Raw genomic sequence first — 11973 nt, forward strand, 5'->3', positions numbered from 1 at the left:
GCCGGTTTGTCTCTTCCAGTCAGTGCCCTCCTCGATTCTGGGTCAGCTGGTAATTTCTTATCCGGCGCCCTCTGCCGACAGCTCGATCTCAAGACAACAGCCACGCCGTCGACTTACCAGATCCACTTGGTAACTGGAAGGCTCGTCAGCCGAAGTCAAGTGCGCTTCAGCGCAGGCCCGATCCAACTTCAAGTCGGCATCCTCCACGTTGAGCAACCCCATCTGCTGGTTCTGGAGGAATCCACCGATCTTCAGGGCGCCCGTGGTTGGAGCAGCATAACCCAGTCATTTCATGGAATACTGGGGAAATCCTGAAGTGGGGTGACAACTGCTTCCTGGACTGCTTTCCTGAGTTTCCTGTTCCAAGCTCTCCTTGTTTTGAAGAATTACCAGTCTGTGCTACGTCTTTAAGAAAGCCCCCTAGACAACCGTTCAGTGGACATTCCCCAGTGTTACTCCCACTTCAGTGATGTCTTCTGCCCAAGAAAGCCTCCACACCGGCCATGGGACTGCGCTATTGATCTGCTTCTGGGTGAGCCAGTGCTCCAAGGGAAGATCTATTCCCTATTCCCCTAGTAATGTCACAGACTAGCCAGGCTCTACCTTCACACAGACACAGCTCACGTCATCACCGCCGTTTTAATCACGCACACCTGCAGCCCATCACCACCCTCATCAGCAGCAGCACAAAAGACTCACGCACTCACTCAGTCACTGTCCAGTCTCGTTTGCACATGGTCTTACCTGCTTGCTTACCTTAAGGACTCCACTGAAGATACTTACCTGTGTGTTCCCTCGTTTCCTCATTGTCTCCTCTTCCTTCGTGAGTTCATCTGAGTCTGCTCCAGCTCAAAGTCTGTCATCCGTCTGCCATTACTGCAACACAAAGACAAGTATCAGTTCTACATCCATATCTGCCATCGTATTTACCTGCTATCACTTACCTGCACTCTGTCAACTGGTTGTTCAGTAAACATCATTACCTGCATTCCTGTGTCGCTGTCCCCTTCTGTGTTGTAACGGAAAGACTCGTACCAAAAAATTGCTGATCTGTATAACACCCCATAGGTGCATCTCAAAAAATTAGAAAAGCAAACATTCTTATATTCTAGATTCATTGCAGACAAACTGAAATATTTCAAGAGTTTTTGTTGTAATTCCGATGGTTACAACTTGTAGCTTAGGAAAATTAAATCAGTATCTTAAAAAATAGAATATTTTCTCAAAGATCAATTAAAAAAACAATATCCAAAGGTTTAATTATGTACTCAATACTTGGTAGGGGCTCCTTTTGGAAAAAAAATCCTGCAATGCAGCGTGGCATGGAGGCGATTAGTCTGTGGCACTGCTGAGGTATTATTAAAGCCCAGGTTGCTTTGATAGCGACCTTTAGCTTGTCTGTATTGTTGGGTCGGATGCTACTTATCTTCCTCTTGACAATATCCCATAGATTCTCTATGGGGTTCAGGTCCAGCGAATTGGCTGACCAGTCAAGCACAGTAATATTATGGTCAGCAAACCACTTAAAAGTAGTTCTGGCACTGTGGGTAGGTGCTAAGACCTGCTGCAAAATGAAATCCGCATCTCCAAAAGCTTGTCAGCAGAAGGAAGCATAAAGTACTCTAAAATCTCCTGGTAGATGGCTGCATTGATTTTGTACTTGATAAAACACAGTGGACCAACACAGATGACATTGCACCCCAAATCATTACTGACTGTGGAAACTTCACACTGGACTTCAAGCAACTTTGATTCTGTGCCTCTCCACTCTTCCTCCAGACTCTGGGACCATAATTTCCAAATAAAATTCAAAACTTGCTTTCATCTGAAAAGAGGACTTTGGACCAATGAGCAACAATCCAGTTCTTTTTCTCCTTAGCCCAGGTGAGATGCTTCTTGCTTTGTTTCTGATTCAGAAGTGACTTGGTTCTAGGAATGTGACAGTTGTAATGTGACAGTTGAAGATGTCTGTGTGCTGTGGCTCTTGATGCACCGATTCCGGCTTCGGTCCACTCCTTGTGAAGCTCTCCCAAGTTCTTGAATCTGCTTTTCCTGATAATCTTCCCAAGGCTGCAGTCATCCCTGTTGCTTATGCACCTTTTCCTACCATGCTTTTTCCTTCCAGTCAACTTCCTATGTGTATATTTCGATACAGCTCTCTGTGAACAGCTAGCTCTTTCAGCGATGACCTTCTGTGGTTTACCCTCCTTGTGTAGGTTGTTGATGTTCATCTTCTGGACGACTGTCATATCAGTAGTCTTCCCCATAATTGAGGTTGCATGTTCTAAACTAGTTTAGGAGGTACCCAATATTTATACTCAAAACTAATCAAGCTCAGTGGAATATTTTCATTTTTTGAGATGCTCTTTTTTTTTTTTTTTTTTTGGTTTTTTTTTTTTTCATTTTCCCAAGCTGTAAGTTGTAGTGCTGCAACAACGTGTCGACGTAATCAATTACGTCGACTACGAAAATACATCGACGTGCGTGAAATGCGTCAACGCGTCACATTGTTTACATTCATCTTGCGTAATGGCGGCTTCTGCTCCTGGGAATGGAGAAAGTTCTATTCTATCACAAAAACCTAGACCACGATTATCAAAAGTATGGGAATACTTTAAACAGAGGCCAAATAAAATGGTCCTTTGTTCCCTTTGCAAAAACGAGATGGCGTACCGCGGCAGCACAACTGCGATGCACGAGCACTAGGGGTGTGACATGAGATTAAAATGTGACTAGATTAAAATGTGACGAGATTTCTTGTCGAGGTGAAAAGTAGTCTTGTGATATTGTCATGACAGAGTGTTAGGATGATTAGGAAAGAATATGCCACCGCAACGTTTACATTATGCCTCCACTGTCGTTTTGCTTTGTATTTAAATAAAAAAACATTTAATTCAGCTGGATAACGGTCGCCGCCGCTCCATATTTACAGAGTTACATGCCATCGTGAATGTGAAAGTAGACGCGTGGGCGCATTCAAACGAGATTTCTGATGAATATATCTCTCAATATGAAAGCTATTTTAGGATGGGCAGTGTAGTTGTAACAATCTCTTAGCTCTGTATCAAAGAAAAAAATTGGTCTTAATTGCACTTTGAATATTGAGAGAGTGTGATTATGGTTGCACTTATTGTAAAGTGTTACCATAAAAATGAATAACAGATTTCTCTTAATCTTATTAAGCACAAACAGTAAGGTTTCATTTGTTAGCATTAGTTAATGCACTGTGAACTATCATTAACTAACAATGACTATTTTTATTAACTAGCATAAACAAAGATTAATAAATACTGTAGCAAATATATTGCTCATTGTTAGTTGATGTTGGTTAATACATTAATGTTAATAAATGAGACCTTATTGTAAAGTGTTACCATTTTTATTCTGTTTTTTATTTCTACGATCAGTTTGTGGAAAGGAGTTCAATTAGGAGGTCAAAAGTTGTAGAAGCTCATAAATCACATGAGAAGTCAGTCAGTTGAAAAAAAAAAATTAATAAAAGTTGAAATATTATATTAGAAGTTGTACTTATAATTTTTTGTAAAGTTATCCAAAGGATTCAGTAGCTAATCCCCGTATCCGCTTACATATATTTATATATAATCTATTTTTAATCTCTATAATAAAATGTATAATTTAGATTTTGATATATATATATTGATATATATATTATATATATCTTCCAAGGGGTTTTTTCCCTCCTAGGACTTTTTTCCCAGTGTTAGCACGCTGGGTTTTTCTCCTAGGGGTTTTTTTCCACCCCTGGGAGTCAGCCGACATTGGCTTAATGTAGCACCATCTTGTATATGTTACATATTACCACGCTTGTTTGTACAGCTTATTTTTAACCACTTCCCTTTTTTCTGTGCTTCTAATATGTAAAGCTGCTTTGAAACAATTACCAATTGTAAAAGCGCTATATAAATAAATTTGACTTGACTTGACTTGACTAATCAAAAAAAAGAACACTAAATTAATAAAAAATATTTAATAAAAATAATCGTTAGATTAGTCAACAGAAAAAATAATCGTTAGTTGCAGCTCTAGTAAGCTGTAACCATCAGAATTAAAACAAAAAAACTCTTGAAATATTTCAGTTACTGTGCAATGAATCTAAAATATAAGAAAGTTTGCTTGTTTTAATTAAATAACAAAAATAAAGAACTTTTTTTTCATGTGTTTTCCATATGTTCCTTTTAATATAAGCCTTTACTTTAAACATAGACTGTGAATCATAGACCCCCCCCCCCCCACACACACAAAAAACCCAAAACAAAACGAACAAAAAAAACAGATGACACATCTCCACTTCATTCCACTATAGAAAAGGTAAAACTAAAACATTGTTGATGACAACACCCAGTATTGGCTGCTGTCATCTTGACCGGTTACGTCATTTGCCTTTGTCTGCACAGTAGTGATTTGGAGCCTGAGTCTGTACAGTAGTGAGCATTGGAGTGACACCGGATGCGAGCGACGCAACATGTCAAAAGACAATAGATCCCATTATAATCCGTGATATTGTCTACACTGGATGCGGCACGGAGCGATTCCCCATTCTATTTGTGACGTAGTCCAATGGTCATCGTGTCACGTTCAGTGTAGACAGCTTTTAGCTGTTGCGGCGCAACGCGATAAATCACGTCTGGTGTAGACACGGTGTGAGCCTTATCTGTGCTATCAAAGTCCTGTCCAAACTACTACAGACCAAATAGAAAGTTCAGTCATGATGCTTCACCCCATTTTTATAACATCATATGGCTAAATAAACTTAAAAAAAAAAAAAAAAACTCGAACATTTGAGCATTGACTTTTAAAGTTTCTGTATGATAGGTCATAATCTTGTCAGTGTTGCTTGCAGTTAATTTAGATTTTGATTTGTCTTTTTAAATAGATTGATTTTTCTTTTTAAATACTTTTTTTTTTTTTTTCTTGCACTCAGATGAATTTATTCCGGAAGCTGTAGACAGCGTGAAGTCCATTGAGGAACCAACTTCAACAGTATATTTGCAACCAAAAGCAAAGACGGCCAAAAAGAGAGGTGAGCTTAAAGTAAAGCAGATTGATGGTTCAGCTGATCTTTAATCCTTTGGGGTCTGAGGGTGTTTTTGGGCCCTGGAAAAGTTGACATATTAGAATTCTACTGACTATAAGTAACTACATAAGTAACTCAACTAAACCTAACCCTACCAGTCTACTAACACTCAGAGTTATGAGATCGACTATTCACTTTATTTTGATGGTTATTCATACCCTTAGTGAATATGACCAAAGAAGGCTGTGAAAATAAATCTGCATCGTTAATACTTTTGATCTTTTATTTAAAAAATCTACAAAAATCCCAACTTTCATTGGAGAATAATAATTTTAAATGGGGGGGAAATCTCATTATGAGAGAAATGTTTTTCTCTAATACACATTGCTCACAATTAATCATACCCTTTTATTCAATACTTTTTGCAACTTCCTTTTTCCCAAGATAACAGCTCGGAGTCATCTTCTATAATGCCTGATGAGTTTGGAGAACACCTGACCAGAGATCAGAGATCATTCCTCCATGCAGAATCTCTCCAGATCCTTCAGATTCCAGCTCCATGTTGGTGCTTCTTCTCTTCCCTTCACTCCACTCATTTTCTTTAGGGTTCAGGTCAGGGGACTGGGACGACCTTGGCAGAAGCTTCATTTTGTGCTCAGTGACACATTTTTGTGTTGGTTTTGATGTTTGATTTGGATCATTGTCCTGATGAGTCAGGTTTTGATTTTCATCTGTTGTTATTTGATAGAATCCATGATGCCATGTATCTGAACAAGATGTTCCGGACCTCCAGCAGAAAAATAAGCCCACAACATTAAAGATCCAGTAGTATATTTCATTGTACACATGGGCTATTTTTTTACCCCTGTGTGCACGAAACCAATTTTAAGTGTTTGTGTGTGTGTTTGTTTTTTGTATATATGTGTATAATATATAATTTTAATCAAAACCAGTAGTGTTTCAGATGGGTTTTTTTTTTTTTTTTTTTTTCAAATTAAGTTCATAAACATAACTTTTTTTTTTTTTTTTTTTAATGTATACTTAGGCAAACAAACTGCAGCCAGAAGATGCTGGTCCGCCGATGAATGTGCTGCAGTGGAAAAGCACCTCAAGAAGTTCATTACGAGGAACCAAGTCCCTGGAAAAATGGACTGTGAGCATTGCATTGAGGCAGAACCAGAAGTTTTAGGAACCCGAGACTGGAAGGCAGTCAAGTATTTCATAAAAAACCGCATTACTGCTTTACGAAGAAAAGTAGAGTAAAATAGTGTCCACTAGTGTTCAGCTTGGGACATGAGTTCAAAGTGTTTTCAGGTAAAGGTCACACTCTAAAAAATGCTGGGTTAAAAACAACCCAAGTTGGGTTGAAAATGGACAAACTGGGTAGTTTTATTTAAACCAAAAATTGTTTAAAAATTACTATATTTCTTGCTTAAAATGAACCCATAATATGTTGGAAATTAATATTTATTCAAGTTTAATAAACAAACATTTGAATAATACTTAAACAATAAACATTTATTAAATTGCTTATTAATAAATGCTCCTCTTTTATTATTGTTGCCTCTAGTAATTATGTGTCTGATTTTTAATTTAATTTGGGTTCATTTTAAGCCAGCCGTACAGTAACTTTTAAACAATATTTGGTTTAAATAAAACTACCCAGCACGTTGGGCAAACATTTAACCCAACCACTGGGTTTGTCCATTTTCAACCCAACTTGGGTTGTTTTTAACCCAGCATTTTTTAGAGTGAAGTCTTTTTTTCCATTGTTTTTATTTTATTATTCTCTTAAAGCATTCGTTCACCCCCCAAAAAAAGTTTATTTTTTAAATAAACTGTTATTCTAAACCCATAAGAAATGTTGAGTCTTCATTTTGAAGGAGCTAATGTTGAAGGCCCCATTAAATAAGACAAAGGTTACTGGTTAGGAACACAAAACTGCATTAGAAATGGATAAAAAATAACCAGGGAGAAACCAGATCTTTCCACCAACACTTCATTAGAGAAGTCCATTTCATGATCAATACAATGCAGACAAAGTTCAGTTGGTGTCTTGTAGGCTGAAGTAATTCAGACCAAAATTTGAGGACTCATTGGTTTTATAGGAGACTAGGATTTGAGATATGTTGAGCCGGAGGTCATTTTTCTAAATGTCATTTTACTGCTATGTTTTCTGCCTCATTATATTTTGCTCAGATCCAACCAATCATAGGAGTGACTAAGCTAATGGGTTTATGAGCTGATTAATTTAAAGGATATAAACTATAATCTATACAATTTTCTATGATAATCAAGGCCAAACTAATGGAAATGGTTGTTTCCAGATAGTAACCTTTGGTCCTTGCTAGGATATAAAAACTGGAAATGTTTGTGTCTGTGAAAGTGGACCCCATAAGTTCTAAATGTTGAAACCAGAACCCCACAAGTGACCAAAAAACACACATGGGAGAAAATTTTGTCTGAATTGTCACATTGAAGTTATATTTGTTATTAGGAACTGTTTATTATCTTGCATGATTTTTTATATGTGCATAGATACACTGGAAAGGGTGGACCCCACAACTCGCCAAAAAACGGTGGGCCCCCTTATGTGAGGAAAACAAGAGTGTGTGTGTGTGTGTGTGTGTGTGTGTGTGTGTGTGTGTGCGTGTGTGCACGTGCGCTGTTTTGTGATTTCAGAAGTTCACTGTGTTTCTGAGTGGACTCCTGCTGCTCTTTCTGCTTTTCGACTGGACAGAAGGTGATGAAGATGACACTGTGGACATCAGTACTCTCACCCGTATTATTAACTTCTTCGAGCAGAAGTAAGTCTGTCTCCAGTGTCTATGAAAAAGTAAAAGCTCAAAGATTGCATTGAAAGTTAGCAATGAGGAAGAGGGCTTTTCAAGCTGTCATTCTAAACGGTGCTTTTTAGAAGCAGTTTAGCACTGCTTTTTATTCAGGGTTATGACCATTGTGATGTTAAACTTGTACAGTGTGAAATGTTGCGGCGTTAGCAGTGTCCGAAATCGAATACTTCCTTACTTTATGTTACCCTGGATCACAAAACAAGTCATTCAGTTTTTTGAAATTGAGATTTATACATAATCTGAAATCTAAATAAATAATCTTTCCATTGATGTACGGTTGTTAGGATAGGACAATATTTGGCAGAGATACGACTATTTTAAAATCTGTATACATATACATATAATATGCAAGAAACAGTATGCCAAAAGTTTATGTCCGAATATAGTAATCAAAAAACAGTATAGGAAAAGTCCCCAGACGACCCATTATTTCTGCTGAGATTCTAAAATGTGCATTTGATGGACACTTTACTATCCCATGAGGCCATGGAGTTGAAGCGACACAACTGATGCTGGTAGGTCACTTGACAGTAACAACATGGCGAATGTAGTACAACCAAATTTGATACTAGCCACATCAGTACTATTTAAAACCATTTTAATGGTCGTGTAAATTCAAATTCAAATGTTGTACCTACTCAGTATGTGATTTCAGACACAGCGCTCGAGCTGTATGTGTTATAGCAAAGGTGACACAAAAAAAAGTCACGAACTGAACAAAAAAGAACTTACAAAAAAATAAAAATAAAAAGATACATAAAGGAATAAACCTATAACAAAAATTAATTCCCACTCAAAGATATTAAATTGGAACAAAATGTTTAGTTAAAGCTGCAGTCCACGATTTTTCCTCTTTGTCGCCATCTCTGTTTGAAACATGCGATTGCAGTCATATGCGGAACAGTTATTTGTACGTGCGTTGTGCCTCGGCACAGCTTGTCAGCGCGGATGAATCTAATGCTTGCTGTCAGTCACCGCACCGGTGTGGATACTGAACTTCAGAATCACAGATTCTACGTCTTGAAAGTATGACCAATATAAGAATTTTCACTGAACAAGTAAGTAACATGTCTGTTACTTTTGTTCTGACCAACTGAGCGGAAAAGCATCAGGCCTACAATAAATCACGCAGCCAATGATGATTAAATCTAACGATCGCTTAGCTCTGATCATGCCAAACCGTGCAAATTATTATTACTGTTATATTGTTCTCAAATTGTTAATGGTAACAACATCAGCATTGCGTGACTGTGTATTTAGTGTGTATTAGCGTTACCTGTAGATTTCAATTTCTGTAGTCACTCCACAGTCCAAAGTCTTTTGCTTTTTGACTACGGGTGAATCTCCAGTTGTCACTGATGATTGTCATTTGGATCTTTCTGGATTACAATCCGCCATCAAATGATAAGTATAATTATTTCATATATGTGCCGCTACCAGCAGCATCCTCACATGATATAACTGACTAGCCTCTAGACGGGACTCCTTCCTTTCTGTTTACGGACGTGGCGTAATGACACACAGACGAACTGCTGCATGCTTGAATTTCCCGCGGAAATCCTCCATGTCGCTCTTATTATAAAACATTATTACAAGCTTACCGTTTTGAATCGAGACAAGAAAATTAGATAGTTTTGAACACTGGCTGGTTATGTACTTGCTCAAAAATTGATTTTGGATAATTTTTAACCAAAAAAAGTTGCGGACTGCAGCTTTAATTTAACGTCTGTGTAACAAAAGTTCACTGAAGGCGAGCCTTGTGAGAACCCAAGTGCAGTTTTAATAGTATCCAAAACATGAACAAAAAACAAAGATGTGGCTTGACTAAAGACAGACACTCACCAACAGCAGGTTACACTAACAAAGCTAGACAAGATAACAATGAAACATGAGACTAGTGAGCTAACAAGACACACCTGAGAACAATGAGACAAAGAACCAATGACAGAACAGAACTGAGAAACCACATGACTAAGTCAACCAGTGAGAACATAGGTGTGTTCGACATCAGCTGCGGCTGGATGTAACCGATCGGCGAGAGTATCCGCGTGCAGTCAGGGAGGAGCTGAAAACAGAGACGTGAAGTCGGACACTTTCTGCTTCTCGTAGTGACGCTCACGCTGCGTTTGCATACTTTATGCATACTTTATTTCACTTCACAGCTGAAGTGAAATAAATGCAATATTTGACTAATACACTGATGTTTCAGAGACATTTTCATTCAATACTTCATGTACTGCTTACAGCGTCTGTTTTTACAAGAATAAAGTAGTGGGGTCTACGTTTTTTATCAGTTTTATTTTGATAAACATGACACAATACAACATCATGACTACATGAAAAGAGCTTTGATCGTTGTCATGCGACGAATCCGGCCAATTGTGGAACAGCTGTGTCGTCATCAGAGTTCATGCAGCTCCTCTTGAGAAACTGCGCTGGCTGACTCAGCCGGCTGCTCTCGAATCGCTCTTGCGGTACTTTGAAGCCATTCGTCACAGTCACATGGCGTCGACGCTGTCTTCTCAGTGTGTTCTGCACCGTTTGCTGAAGTTCGACATGTTGAATTGGCATCGGAGCTCGTCGGCCCGTCAGGCCATCTGATCATTCTGATTGGCTGTTCAGCAACTGCCACCTGCTGGTACAGGAAGGCATTTCATCTTACGCAGGTGCAGAACGGACGTGCTACTTGGCCATCGGCTGTCAAGCGTCGAGCACTTTTAGTTCAATTTTAGTTTTTTGCACATAATATAGCATAGACTACATAGATATTTTCACTATATTTGTTTTCATAGCATTCAATATGAACATTGTTTGTATACAACGTAAGGCATGATGTTTTATATAAATACAGAATTTTTACTTCAGTCGGCAATGTATAAATGATATATCTGGAAACAATGTGAAACACGGGACACGACTGACGTGAGTATAAGATGGAGCGGAACACGGAAAATGAAGTGCTTAAACCTGGGTCTTTAGAATGACCCAGGCCAGGGTTAACTATTTCATGTGTGAAAAGCCCTATTAATGAGGTAGTAGAGAAATGAGAAGTGATTGGTTAACTACTTATTGATAAATAATCATTAACCACCTTAAACAATTATTAACAGCTACAAGAGAGTCAACGGGGTATATGAACGTCAGTACGCTGCAGCCATCAATGTGCCAAAGGATCAGTGTCAACAGAACTTCAATCAGAAAAATGACTCAGGAGAATGCGGTGACTGTGAGAAATGCAATTAATGATGACTCAAACGCACTTTACCAAGGTTCAGAGCTCATCGCTGCAGGAACTAGGAAGGTTGTATATAAACAGAAGCAATACAACAGGCATTCAGAGTATCTCCTGCTGAATCCTGCTAACAACTCACCCATGACCAGACTTTTGAACAGAAGAAATCACGGCTGTTCTGTTTTCTACACATTTAATTTGGATGCGACAGGCAGACACAGCATTATACAGGCTCTGAAGAACTGGAAAAGACATGGTGGAATTAAAGCTTTTGTCTTCAAGCAATTCTGGAAGTATGATGAAACAAACACAGAAAAAGATCTTCAGGCTGAGTTTAAGCAGATTGTGGCTCATGTTCCTCTCTTCCGCTGTGTGAGTGAGAATCAGTGTTATGCTTGTAAAGGGGAAGGAAACACTCCCATAGACGCACACTGTCTGCCTCCAAAAGAGATCAGTAGTGAACTGTAACATTACAGGTCTTGTGATTCTGTATTAAGATCTATTCTCTTTTGTTTTAAAATTCAGTATGCATAGATTAACTAGTGAAATCCATTTAAAAATAATCTTGCTGTGGCAAGCATTTTTGCAAAAATTATAGTATCCTCTATTGCATTAGAAATTAATGTACCTCCTGACCCAATTATAAAGTTAATGTCATATAAAAATGTATTTGATGAAGAGACTGTGCCAATAGATCAAGGATTAACTTTTTTGTCATAATTGTTCTAAAACATAATTTCTGCATGCTTTTCCTTCAGAGCTCCAGCATATGAGAGGTTACAGTTGACTAATATTGTACATTTTAGTCTCATGATGGGCAATTGCAGCCATCATCTATCATTATGTCATTTTCT

General features: G+C 38.2%; 1 protein-coding gene across 1 annotated transcript; it reads left to right on the forward strand.

The window, feature by feature from the left end:
* Nucleotides 1-7684: 7684 nt before the first annotated feature.
* Nucleotides 7685-11739, forward strand: LOC125248129. The gene is made up of 2 exons (XM_048159758.1): nt 7685-7842; nt 10998-11739. The coding sequence occupies exons 1-2, from the start codon at nt 7782-7784 to the stop codon at nt 11585-11587; spliced, it is 651 nt and encodes a 216-aa protein (XP_048015715.1). The 5' UTR covers nt 7685-7781; the 3' UTR covers nt 11588-11739.
* Nucleotides 11740-11973: the final 234 nt, after the last annotated feature.

The sequence above is a fragment of the Megalobrama amblycephala genome, linkage group LG16 (assembly GCF_018812025.1).
Source record: "Megalobrama amblycephala isolate DHTTF-2021 linkage group LG16, ASM1881202v1, whole genome shotgun sequence".
Classification (NCBI taxonomy): Eukaryota; Metazoa; Chordata; class Actinopteri; order Cypriniformes; family Xenocyprididae; genus Megalobrama; species Megalobrama amblycephala.

Excerpts from the sequence above, each read along its gene's own strand:
- LOC125248129 (XM_048159758.1), top strand. The coding sequence starts at position 7,782 with ATGAAGATGACACTGTGGACATCAGTACTCTCACCCGTATTATTAACT. Across the intron at positions 7,843-10,997 it reads ATTAACTTCTTCGAGCAGAA|CTACAAGAGAGTCAACGGGG; the intron begins GTAAGTCTGTCT and ends AATTATTAACAG.